We start from the raw sequence: 15,155 nt of genomic DNA, 5'->3' as shown, positions 1-15,155 counted from the left end.
GTATCGGTCGTACGGTAAACAGAGCCTCCATAACCCTACTCCACAATTGCATGTCTACATCAAAACGGTCGCGCGACCTGCTTTGTGGAAACATACGATTGATGCACCAAGACCAAGGCGAGTACGAATTGGCGAGACTACAGTACTCGCCAATTACATGTGCATGTACTTGAGACTGCGATGGTTTGACAATGGGCAAATCGCAGAACCCCGCGCTTTCATTCATCCGAGGTCGATGACGATTACCTGTCTTGGAAGGCACACGCCAAGCAACACCGGGGAACGACACCAAGAGAGAGGCGAATGACACCTGTACTACCTACTACAAGAGGGGGGTGACTATATGTGCAGCGCTTTGGAGCCCTTCTTCTCGCTGTTCCTTCTCACAAGCGGTCGGATACCCTTGTTTGTGATCAAAACAACAAACTTCCTCCAATCTCCACAACGTAAACACCGAGAGAAAGTCCTTGTTGGCTCGACTACACCCGTACCTTGCATATCGCGCCCCAACTTCCCCATTCTCGTTAACCAACCACGCATCGGACTGATCAGCCAGAAGCGGTTTTGTTGCCCAAATCAATTCTTCATCCGAGAGAGCCAACTTCTCACGTCATTCTGAGCACTTCAATATGGCGATGAAACACTTAATGGCCGTGGTGGGCCTGAGCGTATGCTCCGTTGTGCTGACGGCCAAAGCGCAATCTACCGCTGCAACAGCATGCGCAAGCCCCATTGCCCCACAGAATGGTGCTCCTTCGGTGGCGCCGGGTTTCCGTGTCGAGGTCGTGGCTAATGGGCTGAGGGATCCACGCGGCATTATTTTCGATCGGGAAGGTGGGCTGCTGGTTGTAGAACAAGAGCATGGGGTTAGCAGGCTGAGGCTGACGGGTGATGGAGCTTGCATTAGAGTTGATGGTGATGTGCAGAGTGTGGTTGAAGATGATTCTGTGAGTGTTCGCGTTGTGCGGGGCGAGACGTGACTAGAAATGGTTCTGATGACTGATTACAACAGTTGAATCATGGGATCGCATTCGCGCAGGACGGTAATACGCTTTATGCATCCTCTCACAGCAATGTCTACGCTTGGGACTACGATGCGTCACAGGGTCAGACTACATCTGAATCCCGTGATGTTGTCGAGGGCATGGGAGACGATGAGGGTCATACTACACGTACCCTACTTATGTCCCAGGCCGTTCCTGACATGCTACTCGTCTCCCGTGGTAGCGTAGGTAACATCGATCTCCAGACTCTGGATGTGACTACAGGAGTCTCAACCATTAAAGCCTTCAATGTGGGCAACATGACCGGCTCAGCATACGATCATGCGTCAAGCGGACTGTTGCTGGGTTGGGGTCTTAGAAACTCGGTGGGAGTAGCTGAGGAACCTGTCTCAGGTGGTATCTACTCTGTCGAGAACAGTGTCGACAACATCCCGCGAAGTGGACAAACTATTAATCAGAACAACCCAGGTGAGGAGCTCAACTTTCACGGTTACCTCAATGGAACCGGAAGCGATGTACAGGGTGGCAACTACGGCTATCCTTCATGCTTCACAGCATGGAATGTGTCCGAGATCCCAGACTTTGGCGGAATGACAGGCCAGCAGTTTGCCATTGGAGATCAGAACGCAACTGTGAACGACACATTCTGCGAGAATGATCGTATTGCTCCTAGGATCACGTTCGACGCTCACATGGCTCCCCTTGATATCAAGTTCAACCCCAATGGCACTGCCGCATGGATAACTATGCATGGTTCATGGAACCGTGAAGAGCCTATCGGCTACAAACTCAGCTTCGTCCAGTTTGACGGTAACGGCTCGCCAGTCGCACCTGCCAACAGCACCACAGCTGCCATTGATATTGTCTCCAACTCCGACCTCTCGGCCTGCCCTGGCTCTTGTTTCCGACCCGTTGGTCTTGCGTGGGATACCCAGGGTCGCTTATTCATGAGTTCGGATTCTACTGGCGAGATCTTCGTCATTACGAGAGAAGATGGCAGTGGTGTTGCGGATGTGAGCGAGGCGGAGGATGCTGGAGACGGTGCGAGCGCGAGCCCAACAGGATCTGGAAGTCCGCCTCAGCCGAGCGAGACTACTGGTGCTGCGGTGAGATGGGGCGTTGGGAGTGGAAGCTATTGGACTGTTGGTGCAGCTGTAGTTGCCGCGCTGGTCTGAAGATGATGAGGAGGAGGAAGGGCACTACAATCATGTTTGTGTAGTCACAGTATACACAATGCAAGGCTGTAGTCGTGCGACGTGCCCCTTGTACCACTCGCTATTGAATCCTGATATCAAGCAGAAACGTATACCCGACTTTCGGACATCCTACCAACCTTCAAATTGGGTTGTGTATCGTTGGCTGTACCTTCCTAGGAAGGCACATGGAAGACGAGCAATGGCGACCGCAACCGCTCTCAGCGTCTTCGACCTCGCATTCTCATTATGCAATCATCGGCCATGCTTCCTGTATCGGCACCGTCCTGCACCGTTCGTAGCTAACCTCAACGCAACACCTCGTTGGAACCTTACCCTCCGCGTGCATACGCATCCTAGCACAGCACCATCGTTTGCAATTCTTCGTCACCGCCGCTCTCATCACATCGCTGGGGAAGACCTCAGTTGTCCCGCCTGATCCGAACTGCTGATTGTTGACGACATTCTTGGAGCTTTAAGTAAGCACATAACCCGACACAGCCGCTGGATTTGGTGTGTGGTGCTGCTCAGTTGGGCATGGTAGGCAGAGTTCCACCTTCACGTCATTTTGCGAGGTCTATCTACGGTTAGCTGGATCCCTGCCACCCTCACTTCTTATTCTACAATAGGAACGTACCTTTACTCGCGGCTAGTGCGGGTGACCTCTCCACCGTATATCGTCCTCACATATTGCCAGTCCTTCTTCTTCCACCAACCCGCTTCCTCTATTGCATTGGAACCTTGAATATCTCAATCTCTTGACCTCATACCAGTCATTCACATCAACATGTCTCGCCCTTTGGGCCCAACTACTGCTACGGCATTCGACTCTCTACCTATAGAAGTGTGTATCTCCGACATGCATATGAATGTACAGACGCTGACAATCTGCGGTAGCTCAACAAGGCCATCGTTCATGAACTCGACAACGACAAGGATATTGCGAATTATCGCCTGATCTGCCATTCTACAAACGATGCCATTGATGCAGACAGACTTTCCTTCTGGCGCGCTAAGTATCGCGAGAAGTATGACTTCAAGGACGGTCTTAACAATCTGCAATTATGTCGCGTATACCAGCGTCGCTCCAAGCAGCTTAGACGAGGGATCAAATACCCCTTCTTCCATGGCATTCGCCAAGGAGAGAGACAGGTCGTCAATATGCTCAAGGATATGATCAATGGTAGGTCAAACCATACCCTCAAGAACTAAACACGAATCTCGTATGCTAACACAAAGCAGAGTCATTCCAAGGAGCTACCACAGTTGACGAGCATGGCCGTCTCCGCTGCAAGAATCACGCTCACATCCTGGACTTCATTCTCAGATCTCGCCTTCTTAATACCGACCGACGCGCCCCTGACACCCCACCCGGCGCATTGAAGCACATTGATGATGGGCTTGCCGCGGTGAAGCTTATGTGCTCTCAATTTGTCTTTAACATCGAAGGCTTGGAGCACAACATCTTTGCTTTTGAGGAATCGCAGCACACAGTTTACCTGTCTGCATCTGCTGCTCCACTCTTCAATTACGATCACACAAAGTTGAACCTCGGTTGGATGCTACACGCCATGAGCTTCTTCCGTCATCACATGATGAACGAGAACGCCCAGACACTCTTCGACAGGATCGAAGGGCTAGACGCTACCCAGAAGCCCTCAGCGTGGCGAGAACAGCTTAAAATTGGTGTTCAGCCGCTGAGCAAGTACTGGAAGGGCACATACTCATTTCTTGATAACTCTGAGGTCCAGAAGCTGCGACGACAAGGTCCAGGAAAGCAAGTGTATATCGACAAGAACGTTGACGAAGGCAAAATCCAGGTACACTATTCTCGAAGTCTTCGGAGCCGTGCCTACATTCACTGATCACATGCAGTCTCTCGAGCTCGTTTTCGCAGAAGATAGTGTCCTGCCCGATGGTCGCCGGCTACCATGGCCCTCCGTTTTTGAAGACCGTCTCCGCTCGCTTACGAACGACACTGGCAAGCAAGGCATCACAACTCAAGGCCGGAGTCTAGCTAGATCTACCGCATCCAGCATTCAGTTTGAGGGCAAGGGCGAGGACCTTGACGACGAATACATGGCTCTTGGATGGCTCAACATTCTGCCTCCTCAAGGTGGTATCCCTGGCTGGCAGCGCATCACCTTCATGAAGCACTTCACCCAGGACTACAACAACCTAAATGAGGACAATCTTTGGGCATATGAGGGCGTTGTTTTGCCAGGTGGCCGGATCATTCTGGGTCGATGGTGGTTTGCTTCGGAGCAGGGTCATCGTAACGTAAGTGGCCCCATGGTGGATTCCATCATCTGACGCATACTGACTATCCATAGCTAGAGTACAACGGACCTTTCATCTTGTGGGCGGTCGATGAACCCGACATGGAGGATAACGACAGTGATAACTGCAGCGACGAAGGTCTCTGAAACACATGACTGCGGCAACGAGGGGTTTTTGGAGCCCCATCTCAAATCTCATGTTTGCTTTTTTACATTTTTTGATTATCTATTTTACCTTTCCTAACATACCCTGGCGTTTGAAGCATGGCGATGTACTCATAAAAACTTAGTCTATCTTGAGGCATGGACGCCTGGGGTTGCCTGTGCTTTGTTAGTTTTTGCATCACATATCATATAGTTACCTGGTCATGGTATTCGTAGAATTGGACACTGTGCCCATGTCTAATTCTGAAGTTTATCCCAAAAAGGTTTATGCTCGACCCTATCGTCCTGCAGATCCGCAAGGTTCAGTATCATGAAAAGTAAACGACGAACCAACTACTATTACAGTTACTCACCATGGCTTTGAATGGGATCGACGTTGGATGTTATGCTGAAGCATATGTCTATTTAACCACAATTTTCGGCAACAATACATGAAAGGCCTCGGAATAAAAAGGTGAGAAATCTGATGTAAAAAGACCATTTTGCATTTCATATCTATCCTGAATTCATAAGTCATGTCGTGAATCATTCATTTCCGAGCCAGAAGACCCGACGTCGCATTAACCCAATGCGCTCTTCTTTTCTCCCCCAAGACCAAGAAGATGCCATCTATCCATCCATTCGCTACCATGATCATCGTTCGTCAAAAGACCAGAGTGTGTAAAAGAATGGAGTTGCTAAAAAGAAGAACAATGACATTCGCTTCCTCCAAGCCTCGCGAAAGAAAAAGGTATTTAACAATACTTTCTAGACAACCGCGACAGTACAATTAACCAGAAGACCGTTTCGAAAAGGTGTAAGGAAACAGGGGTGATGGTCGGGTAAGCATCTAATACCTCGCACCCATGGGTGGCGGTGGCACAGAGCTACCGTAAGGATTCGCATCCGCGTAGGACGTAGGATAGGGCTGGTTGGCAGCTACAGGATATGCGTACGGATTAGCGGCTGCTCCATTCATATTGGCTCCCAGAGCATTTAGACGGGCTTCTTTCTCGCGTCGTTCACGCTGCTTTCTCCTCTTGCGGCGGCGCGTCTCAAGTTCCTTGACGCTGTGGCGTTGCTCGTTCATCTCTTTCCACTCGGAGTAGGCTGACTTGATACCGAGGGCAGCGATACCCACGGCAGCAGCATCTTGGAGCATGTTCTTGGACTTGCGTTTGCGCGCTTCTTCGGGTGACATTTCGCCCTCGCCGACGAGCTTGCGACGGTTCTCCGAGGCAACCATGGAAGAATAGACTCCATGCGCCGCGTGGATGGTGGCCACAGTGGCTAGACCCGCAGTAAGGAGTTCCTTACCTCGTAGCTTCTTGCGCTTCTCCTCCATGTCGGTGGACGATTCGGAATCGCTGCTAGCGTCCCATCGACCCCGATCTGCTCCTCCACCCTGTGCTGTCAAAGCACCGGCGCCTGCCCCACCGGCGGCGGCTAGTCTGCGATCTGGGTTAGTCCTGGAAGGGGCTTCGGAATACTGGTCGTCCATACCGCGGCCTCGGCTGTACGAGCGGCGGTTGCCCCTACGTGAGGGCACATAGCTGTCGGCGCTGGAAGAGCGGGATCGCTCCTTTCGGGAACGAGACTTGGATCGCACACGGTCGTATAGAGCCTTGCCTGCTGCGAGCACAGCACCGGTACCAGCTACCTTGGCGAGACCGTTGTTTCCTCCCTCGCTGGAATGGGAGCGCGAGCGGCCGCGAGAGCGCGAACGTCCGAAGATGGACCTGGACCTGGACCTGGCACGAGAGCGGGAGCGGGAGCGAGACCTGGAGTCGTCACGACCACGAGGAGCACGGGAGCGGGAGCGAGAGCCGTTGGCTAGACGAGAAGCGACAAGACCACCCAGAGCGGACTCGGCGACGTGTCTCTTCTCGTGCTTGCCAGGGTCTCTGTCGATGAGACCGTCGATACCAGCAGCACCGAGAGCAGCAGTTGCGACACGTTGGCCCTTGGCACCAGTCCATGGACCGGCTTCCTTGCGGCTGCGGAAGGCTTCGACAGCACCGGCGACGATAGCGGCTTTGGCGGCTTGCTCCCACTTCTCAGACTTGCGTCCTCCTCGGCTGCGGCTGCGAGAACGCGAGCCGTAGCGGCTGCTTCGGCGGTCGCGGTCGTCGTAGTATCCGTATCGGTCGCTGTCGTAGCCACGATCGTCTCGACGAGGACGGGAGCGTGATCGGTCGCGGCCGCCTCCAGTGACTGCGCCGATGATGCCGCCTAGGCCTGCAGACTCGCCAAAGTCCTTGACCTTGTCGACGATGGACTTGCGGCGCTGCATGTTGGGGCGCTCAGAGTACTCGGAACGGTCATCGTAATCGCGGTCACGTCGACGGGGGCGGTCATAGTAGTCATCATCGTAGCCACGGTTCACTGAGCGGGTGCGACGGGGCGGCGCATACTCTTCGCGGTACTTGGTTTGCCTATACTCGGCACCGGGAGGGAAGTCGCGGGGGATTTCCTCGATGCTGTCCTCGCGCGCTGCGGGGCGGTAGACGAGATCTCGTGCCCCGCCTCCGCGACCGCCGCGCTCAATGTACGTCGTCTCGGTGACGTACTCAGGCTCCCGCGTACGGTGCCGTGGTGCGTAGCTGTACTCAGACATGGTGATGGTGCTCTATACCCGCCGTGGGCGATGTTGGCTCTCCAGGGTCCAGCAGCAGGAAGCGTCGTATCCGGGTCCGGTGTTCTGCACAAGGCTTGGTTAGCGGGCGCACGAAGGCGACGAGCAGGGCGGCGCCTTGGACATACCAAATAGTCTCTTTGGTCAGATAGACTTTACTTGGCTAGTAAGCGCAAGTTTGATAGTTGGAGGGCTGTCGCAACGAAGAACAAGGTGCCTGCGAAGTAACGGGACAAGGTGGGTAGGGGAATGGGGTGTCGAGCGTCGCAGGGCACCGGCAGGCAGTGGTATTTAACAGGATGATCGACTCGGAAGGTCCAGGGCTGATGACTGTCCGTTTGGCTTGGGTCCCAAGGATCTATCTCGGTGCAGGTGGGGTGGCGTAGATGTTACCGTTTGCTTGAGGCTGGGGTGGGCGGCAGTCTTGAGAGCGCAAAGCGGCAACAGCGTGCCTATGATGTCACTTGTTGGGTTGCCCACAGCCAAGGCCAAACTTTCTTCTACCAGCTGCTACGCCCAACGAGAAGACAGTCTCAAACGGGGTTTAGGTCAACTGATTTGCGCAGCTTTTCTGACCGGCATCCCTCACCGACGGACGACTTGGGTGCTTTTCGCTGCGAACATGTTGCTCGCCATAGCCCCTCTCCGGCTGCCTCCGAATCTTGACCGGTGCCTCACTTTCGTCCATCTTACGTTGCGACGACGGCTTTCTGACAGCTGTCGCATCGTCTCCTCATTCGCCTCATGGCTGCATCTCCCACTCCACATGTCTTGCTGCTTCTAAGCCATGATTCCAAGTTTCTGTCCTGCACCCTGTCCACTCGGCAGCATTCAGGGCTTGATGACGAAGCCCGGTGCCATTGTGTGTAGGGGTGCTATGTACAGAACGCCACGTGAGTCATCAGCTATTGGCCGATACCCGTGGTAGGTACATGGAACTCCAGCGAACATGCGAGGATACACCTGCCAGTCTGTGGCCTGACACTTTGACGTTGGCCCAAACCCTGGAAGGACCGGGTAGTACCTGACAATCTTCAAAAAGATGCCCAACTACATGTTTTTCCTTCCTTGTTTGTTTGCTTCATGTTTTATTGAGGAGTCGATGACGATATGCCTTCAACACGTGAACCTGTGTTTGGTCGCTAGAAATTGTGGCGCATGCCAGTACGAGTGTTTGGGGCATGGTAGCTGCATTGCTTTATCTCAGCAGCAACAACAGCCTCTCTAACTTTTTGCAATTTCTGAAATATGGACCACGTACTAGACTAGATCGTACATGTTTCGGATTTTCCATGTCAAGTTGGTCACCAGATCTGAATCACACCACTGTAGTCCCCTTCCATGATATCTCTGGGAACAAGGCAACGAAGACTGGACAAAGCAAAGACATGATACCATATAGCCTCACGACATCTTCCAAGAACGAGCTGTAGGCATGAAGACACTCCCCAACTGGGTCGAATCGGAAGTTTTTCAGAGTACTTTGCTCCATCATGTTGTACCACACATGTCATCACACGTATTGCAAAGTATTGATGATTCTTGCTCCATCCTGATGAATATAGTACAAGCATATATACACGATGCAAGATCAACCTCAAACCTTGATCGCATACCGCCTAGGCTTATCGCTTTCCACGGCCTTCCCTGTCCGTTCCTTCGCCCACAACTTTAGTCTTGACATACGCTGTAGATTTGCCTCTTCCTGCTCTCTGAGCTTTTCTGCTTCCAACTCTTCTGCTGTGAGCTCTACAGACATTGCCTTCTTCTTCTGTATCTCGGGATCCGGCCGCGAGACTTTCTTGTCGAGCAACTTCTTGACTTGCTCTCGTAGCGTCCTGGCTGCCTCTCTTGCTTCGGCCATGTCTCCAGCTCCATTCTGACTGGCCGCCTGCTTGATCTCTTCTCTCCTCTCTCGTTGGCCCCATGGCTCTAGGTCGGGAACCTCAGGCCAGACGAATGGCTGCTCCAACTCTACCGTCATGTACTTCTTCGAGTCCTCACGGAACCAATGCCGTGGCTGTTCGCGCGTATCGCGTACAGGCATTTGCTTTACGTATGATCTGATGTTGAAGCATTTGACGTTGTAGGCGTGGTAGAGGTAATCGCGAAGGTCGTACTTTGAGAAGTCGAGCGGGACGAGGAAGCGGGCATGATACGGAGAGAGGTTTGGTGTACGAAGGAGTGCGACTGTGAATTTGGGACTGAATTGTGTTAGTCCTGAGCGCAAACGATGTGGCGTAGTGGCCTACAGGTATATCTTCTTGCTCCCAAAGGCTATCAGTTTTTTTGTGATGGGTACGGCGTTCATGGCGATGGGTTGCGATAAAGTCCAGCAAATATGATGAGGTGCCTTCTAGGGAATCAACTGGCGCACGAGCAATGAGTACGGCGGCTTCGAGAAGTGCAATGCGCGACGATGCCGCGTGATTCGACTTCTAGTGGTAACTTTGGTGATGCTCAGAAAATGGATCGGAGGTCGCTCCGCCTAACACCGAGCCCCGCCAAGCCTTTCCCCAACCTCTGTGTCTCCGTGACAATGCACAGCGACTCTTTGCCATCCTGATTTGGCGTCTTGTGCCTCCTATCTACAACCTCTCATCTACATATGGAACCTCTATGTAAACGATATTCATGATCTCCTCGTGTGATACTTGGCAGATCCGGTCACATGTGTGGGCAAACTAACAGCTTCGCTCGACGAACCTCAGCTGCATCGAAGGTCTGTCTGCTCATAGTTGTGATGAACTGTCACATATTCGCACTCTCGAGTGACATGTATGAGACTGGAATATATCCGGTGTTGCTGGTGGCGTCCACGTGGTCGGCGCCTTTAATAGGTACCTAGGTAAAGCAGACAGTTTGCTTTCGTTGAATGCCGCCTCAGGCGACAGTGTTCTCAAATAAAAGGCGCTCTCACTCACTAGAGTCAAGAGGTCACCCAAATTCTTGACACCATGAGCCTTTGTATCGCATCTTTCCGTTCTCTGCACGTTGAGCCCCCACAAATCTGATTGATACCTCTTCTTTGCTCCTTGAAGAATACAACAAGCTTTATGCGCTGTTGCACACAACTCCTTCCTATCACTGGAATACAGTGTGCTCCTAAGCGTGCTTTTACCAATTGGCTACACTTACGGCAGGAGTGGACGTGTCCAAGCGTCACTGCGTGTCTGCTCCTTCCAACCCGGGTTCACCTCGACCTAACCTTGCAGATGAGCACCACGGCACTGCCCAAATACTCCTCTTCCCGACGCCATTACTTTGACACTGCTTCCGATACGCCGCACAACCAAGAGGCTACAACCATGAACCCAGGCGAAAGTGGCCCGGCTCCTAGGCCAAAGCCAAACAAAACCATATTAGTGCCTCAAGAGTTCCGTCGTCCCACTCATGCCAGAGAGTGCGACAACATCGTCAACGAAGTCAAGGTCAGAACTGGTTGTACAGTCATTCCGCAATGGGATGATGGGAGGATTTACCAGTTCGGCATCGCTGGAGGCGGCGTAGGACTCGAAAAGGCGGTCCGATATATCAATCAGTGGATTTCCAACGCACACGTCAAATCGAAAGATTCCTCAGCGTGGGCGAGGATGCCGGCTTTCGATCCGAACAAGTGGTACTACGAGCAAATTGAAGAAATGGAGCGCCAACGCAAAGAGGCGTTCAGAGGAACAGCGCCCAAAGTGTCAGAAGGTGAAACACCGCTACAGCGTTTAATCATACGTTGGCCAGAGGATCTGATCAATCTGAACATAACTCCTCGCGATGTCTTCGGCAACAAGTTGGAAAAGCTGGATGCTATCCGGACTTACGACGAGGTTTTCATATCGATTCTCTCTGCTCAGGGCGATATCGGGCAGATAGAGATACAAGGTGCGTTTCGGATGCATAGTATTCATATAAGCCTTACGCTGACTTTTCACTCTCGTCCTCGAAGCCGTAGACATAGCGAACATAGAAGCAGCCGAGGCGCATCTCAAGACAATGATCGACAAAGTCAAAGCTGAAGAGATGGGTCAACATCATACGCTCAACATGATCCTTGATGATCAAGAGGGGATGGAAGTCGAGCTGAAAGAGGCTGACACTTGGTGGCCAAACCTGTGCGTAGATTGCCTGTATCGATTGTATCAGATATGTACTAACTTCGTGTACTTAACTCTAGACAAGACCGAGTCGTACCACACCTCCTTCCCAATTATATGATGGACTCTCCTGGACGTTTTCGCGGTGCTTTCATGCACTCCAAACAGCTCTCGAAGATCCAGCGTTCCGTTCAATTGGCTCTTGACGCCGTGCGTCACAAGAAAGGCGCTTACGATATGACCATCCGTCTAGGGTCTCTAGCACTGAATTCGAGGCATATCAGAGAGAATGAGATTGGCAACAAGTACAGCAAGGACATCTTCTTAAAGTCGATCAATGGATCGGTGGGCCTTGAAGTAAAGAAGTGGCAAGTCAAGACCTTTATAAGAGTATCATGACGGTAGCTAACAGAACAGGCTTGTCGACGATGTATTGGGCTGCCAGATACTGAAGTCTTTCTTCACGGCTGACGACTTCCTCGAACCTACAAAGTCTTCAGACTATTTCGGCTATATGCCCAAATCTCTTCAAGGAACCCGCCCTATGTTCCGAGGAACATGGGTGTTCGCAGATCCCAGCATTGCTACTGCTCATCCGCCTCAGGCTACAGCTACCCGCCATCCCGGTCGACCCAATCCATCCTACCGAAAGCCTGCTGCTACCGTGAGTTCGACACCAGTACCGGTGGTACAGTCCAGCCTTATCGTGGTTCGAGTTGATTGGACGGACGACGAAGAAGGGTTGTACGAGAAGACCACTACACGATTCTACAAGACAGAACAAGGTAAACTAGGTCCAACGAAGAATATGGACATCAACCTGCTTGAGTTAGGAGAGAGCCGAGGATGGCAATTTGCCCTCGAATCATTGACCCCCGTGGCATCAAAAAGCATTTCGCCTGTGATAACTGGTTTCGCCGAGCGAGTTAAGATGAGACCCAACCATGACCATCGTTCCGGTGAAAGCTTCGCTGAGTGGGAGCAGACACCGACTGTCAAGAAGTATCTGCGCACTGGTCGTTTAGATACTATCTACTCTTTCGGCATTAAGCAAACATGCTACAAAGTTGAGGTCATCGGCATGTGGTACCCAAGACAGAAGCTACCCGTCTGGGGTCTCTCTATTCGTCATCTAGAATGGGCAACTCATCTCGCAGAGCTCGAGCGACTGCCTATTGGTCGCGAGGCTGACTGGAGTAATACCATCGCTGCCTTCTTACCAGACGACGGACATTCAGATTGTTCTAGTACCGCCGAGCGTAAGTACAGAATTCATTTGATTACCTTCAGGGTGACTTTTCGCGTCAGGTTTCTGTCTCATAACTAACGATGTATTGATCAGGTTCTTGGATGACGGAAACGTTACCGAAAGATGAAGACTTCGGAATGAGAGACCTCAATCTGGGCCCTGGTGTCGAAGCACCACCACCACGCGACGGTATCCGCATCCTTATGGACAAGCTACTTCAGCTCTCAGCTATCGTCAGCTCAGTCATCGAGACTTCCGCGGCGATGGTGGGAAGGAGCTCGAGCTAGGCGCCTGCAATGACGTGAGTGGTCTTTCGCGGTACGCGCTAGATTTAGGTTGGAGGTCATATTGCTGTCGTGAGTAGTTGTGTCGTGCGACTGGGGTTGACGTAAGTGTCGCCGCTCGTTTACCATATTTTGGAGCGAGAGGCGACACGGGGGGTGTCTCTATTCAAACAACAAGGAAGCGATGGATCTGCACACGGAATACGCATACAGTATGTCTGCATGTCCTCTTAATATTCAACAGCCCAAAGAAATTCGAGGTGATCTGAAAGGGCGGTGGGTCTAGGAGTCAAGTCTTATATAGAACCATGTCAACAGCATGATATCTGACTTTATTCCTGGCCCTTGCTATTTCGTTCTCCACTTTCGAAGATGTGTCTGATCCTCCAGCTTTGCTCCTGCTCGTGTCAACACAGCTTAACCAGCAGCAATGGCAGTCCTTCCACAAGCTAATCCTTCAATGTTCTTTGTTGATACTTCAGCTGCCTTGCTCCTCACCCTTGCCTTCCTGTGCGTTCATGACCTTGAGCCTAATAACCTCCTCAACGACTCTAACATTCTGCGCTTTGCCCTGTACAACACCCTCCAAGTCCTTCAAGCTGTCACCCAGATCCTTGACCTTGCGCTCATAGAAGTCCTTTGCGCTAGCAATATCTTTCTCTACAAAGAAGCCTGTGCCTACATCCACCAGCACATGTTCATGATCCGTGAGTTTCCCCGGTACGTATAACGAGGATGTCAAGGGGACGAGAAGCGGTTTCGAAACGGTCGCTGGTGTGAGACCCGTTGAAATGGAGGTCAGGCAGTCGCGGAACTTGGATTGCGCGGTGCGTAGCGATTGGAACGAATTTGAGAGGTGGGTGAGCTCGGCATCGAGTTGGGTTTTTAGTTCTTGGAGGCGGGGGACAGGGAGGGATGTAATTTCGACTGCGAGGTGGAATTAGCACGATGCGCGATGGATTGGCGTTTGGCTGCTATTTACTTTGACCAGGCTGTGCGCCTTGAGCTTGTGCCATGTTGGTGACGCGTGAGCTGATGGGTGTCGAGCTTCCGGGTGTTTGTGACGATGTAAACTTTAGGATGGGAAGGTTTTGGCGGGGCGGCGAGCTGCTCGTGTGGGGTACGGTAACGTGAGAGCGTGTCAAGCTTCTGGGCAAGTCGCATCCACGTAATCTATCATACCTCACCATATTTCAGTCCTCTATGCCGAAGCCGGGCCCTCTTCTTCCTCGCCACTGGATTCGCAGGCATGATTTAATGCCGGTACGCAATACGCGTTTTCGAGTCTTACAAAACGAACAATACTTGGACAAGAAGAAGCAGCTCAGCATAATCAATTTCAAACCCGACTATCCCGCTGTCTTCAAAAAAGCTTTCCTGGATATACCCGCAATTGAAAAATGGTTCCAGAAACTCAGTGAGCGGCCAGAGGTGCTCACAGGTGAACAACACCTAAAACAACACGATCAACGCAAACAACACCAACAACGCAAACTTGATGCACTCTACAAAACGTTCAGATATCCTCAGGAGCTGAATACAGCATATCTGGAGCAGTATGGCAATGCAATTGTGCCGTTGGAATTGACCCGTGTTTCCACCAACGGCAGCGCTCGAAACCAAACTTTCGAGCGCTTCGAAGCACCGCTATCTCTCCTTTTACAGCATATGAGTGCTGCTGAGACGCAAGACACCAGTTTGTACCTCGCGCAACACTCGCTAGCTGATCTCCCAGCGCCGCTGCAAGAAGACCTCCCCACGCCCTCGCTCTTCCTACCGCACCTCAAGGCCCGTGGCGATATCTATGCATCAAGTCTTTGGATGGGTAGACCGCCTACGCGCACGCCGCTACACCGCGACCCGAATCCAAATATCTTTGTACAACTGGCAGGCAAGAAGACGATTAGACTTATGAAGCCTGAGGTAGGCAGGGGTGTATATGAGATTGTAAGACAGAAAGTACATGGGGCTGGTGGAGACGCGAATATGAGGGGAGAGGAGATGATGCAAGGAGGAGAAATGGAGGGCTTAGAAGATGCAGTGTGGAATGACGACCCCGAGGTAAAAATGGCTGACGCAACCGGCGTAGAAACAACTCTGAGGAGTGGAGATGCGCTCTACATTCCTCATGGATGGTGGCATGCTGTTAGGGGGATTGGAAGGGGCGCAAATGCTTCGGTAAGTGCAGTATAAGATCTTTTCTGAATATGTCGCTTAATCGTTGTCTAGGTCAACTGGTGGTTCCGCTGAACGAAGCTTCATCGAACTCGCACTCTTTG

At 51.9% G+C, this 15,155-nt stretch overlaps 7 protein-coding genes across 7 annotated transcripts; 4 read left to right on the top strand and 3 right to left on the bottom strand.

Annotated features, from left to right (window-relative positions):
- Window positions 1-629: 629 nt before the first annotated feature.
- On the top strand, window positions 630-2,179 carry AA0111_g6292 (hypothetical protein; the record flags this gene model as incomplete). Its single annotated transcript, XM_028652498.1, has 2 exons — window positions 630-947; window positions 1,013-2,179. 2 exons carry the CDS (start codon window positions 630-632, stop codon window positions 2,177-2,179), a joined length of 1,485 nt encoding a protein of 494 aa, XP_028506256.1.
- Window positions 2,180-2,984: 805 nt separating this feature from the next.
- On the top strand, window positions 2,985-4,623 carry AA0111_g6291 (hypothetical protein; the record flags this gene model as incomplete). The annotated part of the gene is made up of 5 exons (XM_028652497.1): window positions 2,985-3,041; window positions 3,095-3,380; window positions 3,440-4,017; window positions 4,073-4,477; window positions 4,531-4,623. 5 exons carry the CDS (start codon window positions 2,985-2,987, stop codon window positions 4,621-4,623), a joined length of 1,419 nt encoding a protein of 472 aa, XP_028506253.1.
- An 847-nt stretch (window positions 4,624-5,470) lies between these two features.
- Window positions 5,471-7,237, bottom strand: AA0111_g6290 (hypothetical protein; the record flags this gene model as incomplete). The annotated part of the gene is made up of 1 exon (XM_028652496.1): window positions 5,471-7,237. One exon carries the CDS (start codon window positions 7,235-7,237, stop codon window positions 5,471-5,473), a length of 1,767 nt encoding a protein of 588 aa, XP_028506254.1.
- A 1,615-nt stretch (window positions 7,238-8,852) lies between these two features.
- AA0111_g6289 (hypothetical protein) lies at window positions 8,853-9,566 on the bottom strand (the record flags this gene model as incomplete). The annotated part of the gene is made up of 2 exons (XM_028652494.1): window positions 8,853-9,459; window positions 9,508-9,566. The coding sequence occupies 2 exons, from the start codon at window positions 9,564-9,566 to the stop codon at window positions 8,853-8,855; spliced, it is 666 nt and encodes a 221-aa protein (XP_028506088.1).
- Window positions 9,567-10,470: 904 nt separating this feature from the next.
- Window positions 10,471-12,879, top strand: AA0111_g6288 (hypothetical protein; the record flags this gene model as incomplete). Its single annotated transcript, XM_028652493.1, has 5 exons — window positions 10,471-11,131; window positions 11,217-11,361; window positions 11,424-11,688; window positions 11,756-12,602; window positions 12,686-12,879. 5 exons carry the CDS (start codon window positions 10,471-10,473, stop codon window positions 12,877-12,879), a joined length of 2,112 nt encoding a protein of 703 aa, XP_028506087.1.
- Window positions 12,880-13,354: 475 nt separating this feature from the next.
- On the bottom strand, window positions 13,355-13,892 carry AA0111_g6287 (hypothetical protein; the record flags this gene model as incomplete). The annotated part of the gene is made up of 2 exons (XM_028652492.1): window positions 13,355-13,803; window positions 13,859-13,892. The coding sequence occupies 2 exons, from the start codon at window positions 13,890-13,892 to the stop codon at window positions 13,355-13,357; spliced, it is 483 nt and encodes a 160-aa protein (XP_028506090.1).
- A 241-nt stretch (window positions 13,893-14,133) lies between these two features.
- Window positions 14,134-15,126, top strand: AA0111_g6286 (hypothetical protein; the record flags this gene model as incomplete). Its single annotated transcript, XM_028652491.1, has 2 exons — window positions 14,134-15,054; window positions 15,106-15,126. 2 exons carry the CDS (start codon window positions 14,134-14,136, stop codon window positions 15,124-15,126), a joined length of 942 nt encoding a protein of 313 aa, XP_028506089.1.
- Between the last annotated feature and the right edge of the window lie 29 nt (window positions 15,127-15,155).

Source organism: Alternaria arborescens (genome assembly GCF_004154835.1).
Source record: "Alternaria arborescens strain FERA 675 chromosome Unknown contig_13, whole genome shotgun sequence".
In the NCBI taxonomy this organism is placed as follows: Eukaryota; Fungi; Ascomycota; class Dothideomycetes; order Pleosporales; family Pleosporaceae; genus Alternaria; species Alternaria arborescens.
The sequence above is the reverse complement of the archived record's forward strand: the minus strand, read 5'-3'. Positions and strand labels throughout refer to the sequence as shown.